This window comes from Podarcis raffonei, chromosome 16, assembly GCF_027172205.1.
Source record: "Podarcis raffonei isolate rPodRaf1 chromosome 16, rPodRaf1.pri, whole genome shotgun sequence".
NCBI lineage: Eukaryota > Metazoa > Chordata > Lepidosauria > Squamata > Lacertidae > Podarcis > Podarcis raffonei.
The window spans coordinates 16494596-16507370 of NC_070617.1; the positions used below are offsets into that span (position 1 = coordinate 16494596).

The 12775-nt window shown below is 44.0% G+C and overlaps 1 protein-coding gene and 1 long non-coding RNA gene across 2 annotated transcripts; one reads left to right on the forward strand and one right to left on the reverse strand.

The window, feature by feature from the left end:
• Positions 1-2182: 2182 nt before the first annotated feature.
• On the reverse strand, positions 2183-8801 carry TXNIP (thioredoxin interacting protein). The gene is made up of 8 exons (XM_053368158.1): positions 8307-8801; positions 6793-6865; positions 6538-6685; positions 6005-6107; positions 5441-5697; positions 4732-4891; positions 4312-4463; positions 2183-3913 (listed from the first exon to the last, which is right to left on the reverse strand). Exons 1-8 carry the CDS (start codon positions 8554-8556, stop codon positions 3878-3880), a joined length of 1179 nt encoding a protein of 392 aa, XP_053224133.1. The 5' UTR covers positions 8557-8801; the 3' UTR covers positions 2183-3877.
• Positions 8802-9167: 366 nt separating this feature from the next.
• Positions 9168-11566, forward strand: LOC128403421 (uncharacterized). Its single transcript, XR_008327951.1, has 3 exons — positions 9168-9188; positions 11247-11287; positions 11466-11566. It is a non-coding gene; the product is annotated as an uncharacterized LOC128403421 (long non-coding RNA).
• The last annotated feature ends 1209 nt before the right edge of the window (positions 11567-12775 follow it).

The following is a 12775-nucleotide window of genomic DNA, read 5'->3' on the forward strand; positions in this document are numbered from 1 at the left end:
ACTGTGGAAATAAAAATAAATTTAAAAAGGTTGTTGTTGTTACTTACTGCCAAAAAAATAAAAAAATCTCTTTAAGCAACTCTCACACACACACAAAAAAATTAGGAACCAAATGATCCAGAAAAAGACCCAGAAAAAACATTAGCAGTAGGAAACATTTTCTATGGTAAATAGCAGAACATTCATGAGAACTAGTCACATGCTACCCTGGGAGAAGATAAAAGGGTTTTACCTGGAGTCACGAGGATGTTCAGTGCTGGCGCCAGGCAGCCTTGCCGGGATGTTCATTATAATTTCTCTAGGCAACACATGTAATTAAAACAAACCCGCCACCAAGTTTAACGATTCAAATAATACCCCGTCCCTAAAATGCACAACATGGAAACAGCAATAAGAAAGATCGTCACAGTCATTCAAAAGCCTGAGAGAAGAGGTACATCTAAACCTGGCACCAAAAGAGTGTTAATGTTGGCACCTGGCAGGCCTGGCTTGGGAGAGCATTCTGTGGAGAGGCCACCACTGAAAAGGCCCTGTCCCTCGTTGAAAACCCTCTGAAACGCTCTCTGAGAGGCAACCCAAGATCTGAGTATGTATGGGAGCGGGGGGGGGGGCATAGCTGAATGTGCAGATGGTTCTGAGTTTTGAAAAACGTACCCAGGCAGACGCAGGTGGCGCTGTGGGTTAAACCACAGAGCCTAGGACTTGCCGATCAGAAGGTCGGCGATTTGAATCCCTGCGACACGGTGAGCTCCCGTTGCTCGGTCCCAGCTCCTGCCAACCTAGCAGTTCGAAAGCATGTCAAAGTGCAAGTAGATAAATAGGTACCGCTCCGGCGGGAAAGTAAATGGCGTTTCCGTGCGCTGCTCTGGTTCGCCAGAAGCGGCTTGGTCATGCTGGCCACATGACCCGGAAGCTGTACGCCGGCTCCCTTGGCCAATAAAGCGAGATGAGTGCTGCAACCCCAGTCGGCCATGACTGGACCTAATGGTCAGGGGTCCCTTTACCTTACCCAGGCAGAAAGCTCACTGATGCAAAGTCAGAAGAGGCAGAGCTGGGTTAAATGGATCACTGGTCTTGACAACTTCCATCGCTCAGCTCAACAGCAGGTTTTATCAAAGTTGTGGCGATTTCTGTTCTGCTTCCTAAAGGATCCCCCACAAAGCAAGAGTGCATTGGTCATTGGCTTTCACATCTCTGCCAGTGTCCTCTAGGGTATCATTAAGACCTCAGGTGCTCCCAGCAATGGTTAAGTTAGCAGCATTAGGGTTCAAGTTTTCTCAGAGGTCCTCTCAACCCCATTACTTGCTGCTATACTGATTGGCCAAAGGGAAACATAGTGCCGATTTGCAACCTACACACCCAAGAGGCACAAATGGAACTGGCTACATTTTGTTTTTGAGATTTAATGCAGCTAATAGGTAGGTAGGCATTGCCCCAACAAGAGTCTCCAAATTAGTTGCTAGATATATATTTTTTAAACCTTCCCATTAGGCAAGTTCAGTGGGTCTCACACAAAAACATCCAGCAGGAAGACGAGAATTACAAGCTTCAGTGAGTGAAGTGCCTTTCCCGTAATTTGGATTTAACAGGGCCCTGAGTCCATTTGAAATAGTCTTTTATATTATTGTTTGGTACCTTTGTTACATTCATCTACCACCTCAGCCCAGGGAGCTGAGGGCAGAACATATGAATACCTCTTTTATTACCACAAGCACCTTTAGGCAAGTTAAACCAAGTATCCCAACATCACCACCCCTTGAGCATCATGGCAAGGTAGGAATTTGAATTTGTGCAACACTGGCTCCCATTAGCATTAGAAAACCCATTTCTTTATATGCCATCAGCTGCGATTCCTGCTAATGGGGTTGGACTAGATCACACTTTTGTGTCCCTTTCAGTTATATGAAGATGGGTTTTTGGTAAGTTTTCATTCACATGAACTTAGAGATTTCCCTTCCCGGCTTCGGCTGGCGAGGGCGGGATATAAATAAAATTTTTTATTATTATGATCCTGTTATATCCAGTTCACCATATGTATTGTGCAAATTAAGTTAATGCAAAACCACTTACAATTGCATGGTCATGTGCAGAATTTGAGGATGTGGTGAGAAACTGACCACTACCACCCCGCCACCTAGCCTCCCTCCAGAACGCCTAAGCAGATAAAGCAAAGACACTGGCATTTCAATTTTTGAACATTTATTAGAAACATGACCCCAAAAGGGGGATTCTGCAGAACTGCAGTAGTACAAAATATAATTAAATTTTCAAACCAGTACAAAATAAAGCAAAACGGAGCAACAAAATACACAATAGGAAAACAAATCAGTACACCCAAATTTATGTCCAACTGTCACTTATATAGTATCTTGTGACAAGATATTTGGAGTGACAAAATCTGGGATCAATTAACACTTTAGATATGCAGTGCTGTTTTTCAAAAACTGTTTAAAGAAAGTGCATTTTTCCATCAGTGGGGAATAAACCAAGTTATTTGCTGAAAAATATAGGGGTGGGGGTGAAGAAGAGCAGCCCAGAAATAGATATGCTTCCTTATTGCAAGCCTAAAGCCATGCCCGATTTTATTCTGCTTGTGTCAGCTTTGTGGGAAAGTACAAAGCTGTTTGGCACCATTCAACAAAATATACAGAGATTGGTCTTTAGATAGTGCTGGGCTTTTGATAACCAAGGAAGCAAGGGAATGCATGAGAAACCTCTCAAGAAGATGGTGGGGGAAAGTGCTGCCCCCCCACACCAGAGCTTCAGATCCTGCCCTTGCATCATTCAAGGCTGCCAACAACTTGCCCCATACCCCAAATTATCAACATTGGTTTATAGTCACACAAAACTAAAGATTCAAGATAAGAAAAAAAATAGGCATATAGTGATTTTTCTCCCTTATACAATGTTTGCTTGTTTACATACTAAGGAGAACATAGAATTAGACAAAAACAGAACAAAAACCACAGAAATTAAGTGCCACAAAAGTCCATTACAACAACACTTGAGACTGTTTTAGAAAGCTAGACTTCTAAACAGCGTTTGATTTGCTCGATAGGCAAACACAAAAGAACACAAAATTATTGCTTCATAAGAAGTTGGGAGTTCTTCTCCCTGGGGCTTTTTTTTTTTTGCCCCTTTGGATGGAGTGTTTATTACAACCTAACACTTAACACCACCTGCTATACTTTTCTATTCTCACCTCATTCCTTCACTTAATGCTATTGAGAGAATACCCCAATCCCATCCAGCATCTGCAGCAACACCTACCAACCTATCACTGTCCATCTAGCAACTCGCCCCACACTTTTTTCCAAGTGTCCCAAAGATCAGGGTGTTAGGTTTTAAAACCTGAGAAAAGCACTTTTACTCAAAAAAACTGTAAGAAACAAACTACCAAAAGCTTGCTTGTCCTATCTTCAGACATACAACCTCATGTATCTAAATCACCACATTCAAAACAATTTTGAACAGATACAAATGGTCGCTGGTTGTCATTCAGTAGTATTTCTTCAAAACGGTTGATCTGTTGTTGGCCTTTCACCTCCCCTCATTCAGAAATGCCTGCCCTACCCTACAGTCCCATCTTGAAAGTTTCACTTCAGCACCTGGCTATAGGGGAGAGCCGAGGCTGGGGTCCACCACTGACCCACATAGCTTCTCTTGGCCTGTGGCAAGTACACAAAGGCATAAAGATAGCCATTCAATTCAGCTCCTTGCCGACAAGTCTTCCACGAGATGTGCTGACACCATGAGGTCTTCCTTCCCTTTTCATCAGGGAATTTCTGCCTGGTGCATAATCTCTGTGAGTGCAATTGTTAAAAGTCCAGAAAAAGCTGGATAAAAGACAACTGCCTAAATGTCCTTTGATTGGTGCTCACTGGACATTGTTGTTGATAGTGCAAGGATCCACCTGGAAAAGAGGGAAGAACAGAGGGTGTGTGTAAGATGAAGGTCTATCAGCTCCAGAAGTCAGCTTGCAAATATTCTGTACTATTTATTTGCATTACTATTTTTAATTGCAAGACCACCTTGGGGGACTTGGCAGAATGATCCCATAGAAATGAAATAAATGTTAAGGCTTTGCAACTGGATCCATTCCCCTTCAGGTAAGAGTGCAAAAGCTGAAGTTTAGAATAGAACCTACTGAAGCCACAATGATATTCAGAAAGCTTGCTTTGAATGGCTCCTCTTTAATGAATCCCACACTCCCATCTCTTCGCCCTGGTTTTATTCCTACCACTTGCAAGCAGTGTTTATTGGTTTGTGCTGCAGTCACATTTTATTGTGTGACAAGATCAGATGTCTCACCTCTGTGTAGGTAGGCGGTGGCATGAACTTGAACTCTGGAGCATACATGAAGATGGGGCTGTCAAAGGAGTTGTCAAGCTCATCTAAAAGAGGGGTGGTGGGACTCTCCAGGCGGTGGTCTTCAGGGACAATGTCCAGGTAGCATGGAGGTGCTATATTGGAAAAGAAACAGATACACGTCAGTTCACTCTTTCCTAAATCTATCAAATACTTCTGGTGTAATGTGTTTGCAGCAACAGATACTTGATGAAATTTAGAAATCCTAGCTCTTCCCAGGTTCAAGCTGAGTGACAAGGCTGCTTCTTACCACCCACTTTCTAAAGACTTCCAACCCCTGCAATTGTGTCCTCGCAGAGGCCAACCTTAACTCTGAAGGCTACGTTTTCAACAACAAAAAGGCATCCGGGAAGCTCAGCTCACCTTCTGGGGCATCTGGGATGTTGAGGTCCACCCAGCTCATCTCGGAACTGGTCTGGCTGGCCATGCTAGAGCTGCGGCTGCCAATGCCAGAAGACTTGCTTCCAATGACGAGTGGCAACTCCAGGATGATCTTCTTGGAGCCTGGGACACTGACATAGATCTGCAAAAAACCCACAGGAAAATATGTGGTGAGATGTAATGTGGTGCCTTCTTGAGAGAGATAATATAGTCTGTGGGGGATGTGGGGAAAGGAGGGCTACTCAATGCCTACAGGGATGTGTTTCAGGGCTTGAAAGCAGCTGTCATTAAATGCAAGATCTCTCAGACAGAATATTTCAGAAGTATGGTGTTTTCTGTCTTGGCTTGCTGGGAATTAAGAGGTCAGCCACCTTGCAGTGAAGCTCTTTAATCCAGATCAAATGTCCTGTTCTTAAAGTTGTCAGGGCTTAAGTCTACTGGAATGTATCTCCCTTGGAAGTCTTAAGCCCAGAGGTATCTTAGCCAGTTTTGATAACGATGTAGGAAATGCCTTTTTAAAACATTTCAGGTGACAGCCTAGAATTCAAAATAGATTCTGGGGCTATGCAGTTCCCAGAATTCACTCCTGAATATTACCTCAGTGCTTGAAATCAGTAGGGATTTTGTAAGCCCTCAACAGAAGCAAAGAACAAGGAAGATTTGGGGAGGGTTGCCTTTCTAAGCCCCTCACCTGCAAGAAGTACTCCACACGCAGGATGTTGCAGCCTAGAATGGACGGTTTGATCTTCTTGACCCGGAGGGTCTTGCCACGCCATGATTCAGACATGCCAGAGACAATGTGGTTGCCTCGGACGCATGAGAGCTTCTGGGAGAAGACCTTGGTCTGCCCATTGGCCAGGTAGGTGTGCTTGGCAACAATGGCTGCCTTGGGCATCACAATCCGGGAACAGGTGTTCTCAAAGTCGGCATTGATACATATGTCATCACCTGGTAAGAACAACAAGGAGAAGAAGCTTAGTTGTGGAAGACCTACAGAATTTGCCCACTGGAGCAGATCTTCATTGAGATCAGTTAGGTGCCACATTTTTCAATAATGACTTTCCCTGCTTGCATCCAAGCTCCTCATTAAATCCCCAAACCACACCTATATCTCCAGCCCTTGAACTATGCTTGGCTTGACAGGAACAGCTAGCAGTTACAGGTCTGACTACTAGCCATTTACATTATTTATTCCAATTTTCCACCCTTCCTCATCAACTCCCGTTTCCTGAAGAGGAAAGGAGCCAGGTCTCACCTTCACAGAATCCTTTGCGGTCAATCCTGGCACTAACAGACACATGCCCATCAGGGATAAACATACAGGACACTTTCTTTTCCTTCTTGGCAGCTACAGGTGACTGAAAAGAAATGCACAAGAAGATATTGTTACATACATACAACATTGACTAATTTCCAAAGTGCTGCTCCTGTTCATATGTACTATCTGTAGCCAGAGGAGTTCAGCCTTTGGTACCTTGTCAGACCTTCAATCACCCCTTGAGTTATAACTAATTATTCACAAGTATCTTGCTTCAACAGATAGTAAATGAGACAATTGGACACAGACTATTAATTTCAAGCTAAAGATGAACAGAGATGCATGTCTCTGTGAAGACTTTGAACCAACTGAACAGCAATTGGGAGAGAGAATTCCAAATTCTGAAGTAAAGTTCACTGAAAAATGCTGAAAGATGGCCTGTTTCAGATTAGCTGTGGCGCTAAATCTACCTAAGCTGATGACTGACAACTGACCAAGGCTATCAAAGGACAACCTCAAGTGGTAATTACCATCAGGTCTGGAGTGTTGACGTCAATTTGATCCATGACCTCAAAGCGCTTCTTTATATCTTGAGTCGGGAAGGATGGACGATCCAAGAAAGCCTTCACCCAATAGTCAACGCAGCCATATTTGCCCTTGAAAGTAGTACCAAGCGGCCTGAAAGAATACAAATGTCTCATTAGACACAGGAAAGGCAGGCAAGCGGTGATAAATCCTGTATTTTAATACTAACGTATCACTGGCCATGTCTGGCCAATACCTACCCCTGAGGTAGCTCAAATCCAAACTTGTACTCGTAGGTGTTTCCTGGTCTCAGAATCACAGAACCATCTGCATCTAGGAAGACACCACAGAAAGAGAAAAAGGTGTTAGGCTTACAGAGAAAATATTTTAAGTATTTTAAGATGACTAACAATGCAAGGTGTTTTTTATCAATGTCTGTGCACTTTCAAAAAATTAAGCAGGTAAGAGATTTAAGCTTGAGTGGTGCTTAAGGAACCCCCATGTTCTGTTTTACCAACAAGCCAGCATTTCAAGAACTGCTACTTTTCTCATCCTTAATACTAGCTGCTCACACATGCAATTAAGGTCTCAACCGTTAAAAAAAATTCAGTCTCCTTTCCTATCTGTGTGTCTGTCCAATTACAAACCAAAACGTCCAAGTTACAGAAGCCAACAGTCTAAAGAATTTCACATCTTCCTGGCTCTCCTCACTTGCTCTGATCTTCAGCCAAGGTGACGACTATACCCCTCTCCCAGGATGAGGGACTCCCCGTACTGCTAGGCAATCACTACCTATTAATACATCCACTGCCAGAAGTCCCAGCTGGCCAGTTCCCTGCTGCGCCAACTGTTACTGGGACATACCGTACTCTCGGAAGTTTGCTTAGCAAGGGAACTACAATGATTTGAAGTCGCCGCTGGCCCTTTATTCAGAGGTGACCCATCACCCTGGACCCTTTGTTCAACTCCCTAGTAGTTCTCTGCTTTAGGTTATTCCCAAGCCTGAAAATTATCTCTCTCTTCTCTGCTGGCGCCTATTTGATGCTAATCTCTTGCTTGCATCTCAGACCTGCAAGGCTGCAATCTTAGAAGGGCTTACTTGGTAATCAAGGCCCATCAAGCTCATGGGGACTTAATTCCAAGTAAACACACATAGGACTGGGATGCAAGTTTTGAAAGCCAGTCTTTAAATGGGGTAGAGTTCCATTCCCATCCCGTTCTGAGCCTGTGCTAAGTTTCAAACCTAGACAGAGAGCCCAGAATACACAGGAAGATGCTGTACCCAGTACAAAAAAAAAAAAAAAAACAACTGCCCCCAAAAGCCAGTTTAAACAAGAAAAAGCAGAACTGGACCAAGTATTTAGAGCCAAGTATATATACGCCACTGAAGAGGACACAATTCCAACCAACTCATTAGCTTTGCAAACAAAAGTGTCCCAAGTTCAAGCCCCATCAGCATCTCAAAGAAAGGCTGGAAGAATCCCCTGCCTGAGAACTTGGAAAGCCACCGCTGCCCGTCCATGCAGACAAACTGAGCTAGAGGAATCATTGGTATGACTCTGTATAAGGCAGCCTCCGATGTTCCTATGTAAAGCCAAAGGTGCCATCCTAAGTCTCCTTACTCTACAGTCAAGTCCCCATGCATAGGACCAGGCTGCAAAAGCTACCCACTCGTTGGGCTCCTCAAAATTCCAGGAAGGGCTTTCAATTCTTTTGCAAAAGCGGAGACGCAAAACACACAGAGGACCCCCACCCCAAAGACCATGATGCTCACCAGCTGGATGGTCGTCCAGGGTGAGGACATCTTCATAGCGAAGGTATTCCATCTCCTGCTTGCACTGCTGGGGCCCTTTGATCCACAGGACCTTGGCCACCCCGCAAGCCAGAACTCTGACCCGGGTGACCCGGGTGACTTCGGCCACCTCCACCACGACACGGCCAGCCACCTTGTCCCCGCTGCTGTAGACTTTGTCAGGCTCGCTGAAGGCCACTTCGAAGGTCTTGATCTTCTTGAACATCACCATGGTGACCCAACTGTTATTAGTATTCTCAGGCAAAAGGGTCAAAGTGGGCTGAGTTCCGAAAAGCTTAGCTTTTGTGCTCAGAAATTATTTTAAGGGGACAAAATTGAAAAGGCAATTATTTTTTTAACGCATGTTTCCCCCCTTTGTCTTCTCGAAATAAAAGGAGTAATAGCCAAATGGAGTGCTAAGGAACTCCTGCCTCCTCTTTGTCCCAAGCCTGCCTCGGCGATTGGCACCGTCATCCGGATGCGGCCGTTTTATATGCGGCCCACACCCACCTTCCCCCTCCTTTACGCTGTTGATCTCAGGCAGCTCCATGCGGCCGGCTCGTGTACCCTCGTGCTGTCCTCGTGCACAGCGCTCCGATTGGCCGGTTCGCCGTGTTTACAGTCCCGACAACCAATCGGAGGCCGGCCCGCGGCGCGTGGACAGTGTGTGTAGAGGAGATGCCGGCTGTAAGAAAAAATGAGAAACAGGCGGTTGGGAGGGGGGAAAGTGGGAGAGCGGAGTGGCAGGAGGGTAGCCAATCGAGAGGCGAGAATGGTGGAGGAAAAAGCGCCGCTAGCCAACGAGGCGCGGAGGGCGGGATTTAGCGGAGTTGTAGTAGCTGTGAGAAGTTTCGCTTAAGCGGGGTGTGTGAGGGAAATTTTGCTTAAGTTATTCAGGGATATATTGCACATCTCTCTATATATATTTATTACCTTCTCTGCCAAGTTGTGCAAGGGGAACTCCAAGCCTGCACCCCTCAGACCTTAATATGTCCCATTACTTTGGATAAAGGGAGGAAGGAACTAATCGCTTCATAAACTTTTTAATTAGCTTGAGGAGAAAATATGTTTCCTTTCAATATTTACATGTTTCGTTTTTTAAACCTTTTCCTTTTACAAAGCACAACCAGTGCTAAAAGATATTAAAAGAGGTTTGTGAACAAATATTTTAAAATTCTTGAAAGAGCATGGGGGTGACAATTGAACATTCTGCCAAAAAGTGTTTCCTTAGAGTTTTAGTTTATAAAGCTTGTGGCTCAAGCAGCATGTCACTAATCCACCCCCCACCCCCCACAATAATAAGAGGTTAAATTGGCAAAGGAAAATTGAAGGGACAGTTCTAAAAAGGAGAAGCCCAAATTGGATCTGACCATCCTCTCAAGATGGTCTTGGAAATCCAAAAACATTTCTCAGAATGTGAAAGAGAAATTAAAAGAATATAATCAAATGCTAACAAAGGTTAAAAGGAACACGACCAGTTAAAATCAGATTTGAACAGCAGATCCAATGCCCCAGGCATCAAAAAAAGCTGAAGTTCTTAAAAAAGTTACAGGCTAGTAAAACTGGTGTTTATTACACAGAAGTGTAGCAGATCCAATTAATCTTTAATTCCTAAAATGTAGCATTTAGTCATGCTTAGAAGTTCTGATTTCCTTTGAAGCATACATTTATGTAAAAACTCAGTGTTTGCAAATAAACAGAAATACCAATTTGTGTGGCACACACAGTACTTTAATTCACCACACTCACACTCCATTACAACTGCTTTACTTTGGGAATAGCCCTTTTCCTAAGAGAAATGCTGCTCAGTGACATCCTTTACATTGAAAAAACTTCCAACCTTGTCCACGAATATGATGCTTTGTCTTATTTTTCCACCTGCGTGCACACCATACATTTAAAGCGCGCGCACACACACACACAAATCATGGGAACTTTTGTTTGTTAAGATTGCTGGGAATTGCAGCTCTGAGGTATAAACTACAGTTCCCGGGATTCGGGGGGGGGGGGAGAGTGTGCTTAAAACTTTTGGTGCATACGCAGAAGAGTCAACCTTAGCTGGTCTCAGCTGGGTCAGTCTGCATCTCAATTCCTGCTTTGTTAGTTTTCTCTCGGGCGTCAAATGCATTCTGCAAATGTCAAAGAAGTTTTTGCCCTGCTACGGGCTTACGGCCAGTGGTGCTTGCAATCCAAGGCACGTTCCAGAAATAGTATCCTTCTCAAGTACTCTCTTCTCTGCCAGACTGCTTTTAACCTTTGGCTCCCTGACCTCAATTCGGCCATAAGCATAGCACAGTGTTCCTGAAGGTACGCTGAAGGAAATAGCAATAGGGTTTCCGTGTTTTGAGCCACACACACCCAAGATCACATCTTTGAATTCTGTGTTAATTAATCTAGATCTGCCATCACCCAGCTGGGGCCCTCCGGATGTTTTGGACTATAACTTCCATCAGCATCAGCCGGCATGTAGTCCAAAATGTCAGGATGGCATCGGGTTGCTGAAGCCTGATCTAGAACACTGTTTTCTTTAAACTATATTGTGGGAAAGTCCTGGGTTCCTTAGAAACATATCAGGGGCTACTGAATGCGAAGATTGATCATGGCTGACAAGCTTCCCTGAAATACGCTGCTTGGTCATCCCACTACCATACTTCTGTTGCAAGGCATCATCACACACAGGACTGTTGAGCATGTGCTAAATTCAGCTGCACTCTCAGTTCACAATGGTGAGGCCCCCAGGCTTGTGCTGGGTACGCTTGCCCCAAGACTTGGAGGACTCAGCTAGTTGTGTGGTGGGGGCCTGCCAGGGACCGGCTGCTTTTTTGTTTGCATTTATAACTTAATTCTAACAAGACTCCTGTCCCGGGCCCTAGAAGCCCTCAGTTCCATTTGAATTGATTGATATGCTTCCATCTTCTCCAGAGCAAAGCTGTCTCATGATAGCTAGCAGGCAAGTCACTGCGGTAAGGGTTCCCTTGAGATATAATTTAAAAGCAAACATCCAAGTGGTTAGGAATTGTTGGATTTATAGGGAGTTGGAGTGGATGATCTCTTGAGGACTCTCCAACTCTGCGGTTATGTTCTTCTATTGCATTGCCAGCTCTGCAGTTCTTTCTTCTGTGTTTCCATTGTCTTGCTTAGAAACAAACTCAGTGCCTCCTTATGCAGCAGAATCATTGACTGAAATGTAAGCAACCATACCCAAAACAGGTTTCAGGTCAGATTGGAAAAGGAACTTCATTTTTATTCCATATTAGGAAGAAATTGACAATACAGGCTTGGGTTTCAACTGACTGGTCTTTTATTTATTTTTATTTATTGATTTCTTGGATTTATAGCCTACCGTTCCTGCCAAATGAGTCCAAGGCAGCAAACGACAAGTGAGAAAAAAGTAAGAACAATTCGAATACAGCCGCAGACGGGGACATTTCTCAACTTTCTTGTTGAAAGTGGAAAATTTTCAGTAGGTACCAAATAGACAACAGAAGACTATTATCCAGGGAGAGTAAATTCCACAGGGTGGGTGCCACAACACTAAAGCCCCACTTTCTACATTGTATGGAATCCAGACCTCCTGGTAAGACAGTATTTGCAGAGGAGTGCAGTGATCAACTGGGTATTTAAGGGATCAGATGATCTCTAAAGTATCCTGGTCCCAAGCTGCATAGGGCTTTATTCGCCAAAACCAGCACCTTGAACTTAGCCTTCAACTGCAGGGTAACATGTTGGCAATATTCTGCCTCAATGAATCATCGAGCTGCCACATTTTGCACCAGCTGCAGGTTCCACACCAACCTCAAGGGCAACCCCACAGAGTACATTGCAGTAATCCAGTTATTATTAAATGCAGTTATGAAAAAATTACATGTGGCTGTAGGAAGACAGCTGTTATTTGCCGTTCGTACTTGACAGATGTACGGGGCTGGAAAGGCAAATTTTATACTTGTCACAATGCAGAAGGTGAATATTCACTCCTTTCTAGAGCTTCTGGTACTTTCTGTTATTTCCCCCCTTCCACCCAATCTGGAATGCCAGAGAGAGAGATCCCAGCTGCTGAAGTGCATTCTTCTGGCAACTGTTTTTCCTTGTGTTTTTCCTCTGTTAACTAATACCCTTCTGGTCTGTTTACACAAAATATAAATATATAGCCATATAAGGTTTCCTTCACACAATAAACTGCTCCTACTAAAGCCTGCTAAAGGGATCTGCTCTGCTTGAAGTCAAATTGTTCTCAAAAATCTTCCACTCATTGTGGATAGGAGAGGGTAGGCAATTCAAAGGACTGAGAATATGGTTTTTCTATTTCAGGACTGGGTGCAATGAGGGAAAGTTCATCTTTAATGGATTTGCAACCAAAAGGTCAAACTGGACATAATATTATATACATCTTTCCATTTACTCCACATGCTTTTTCAGAATCGAAATAGCAGCTGCAGGGAAGAAGGCAGGTA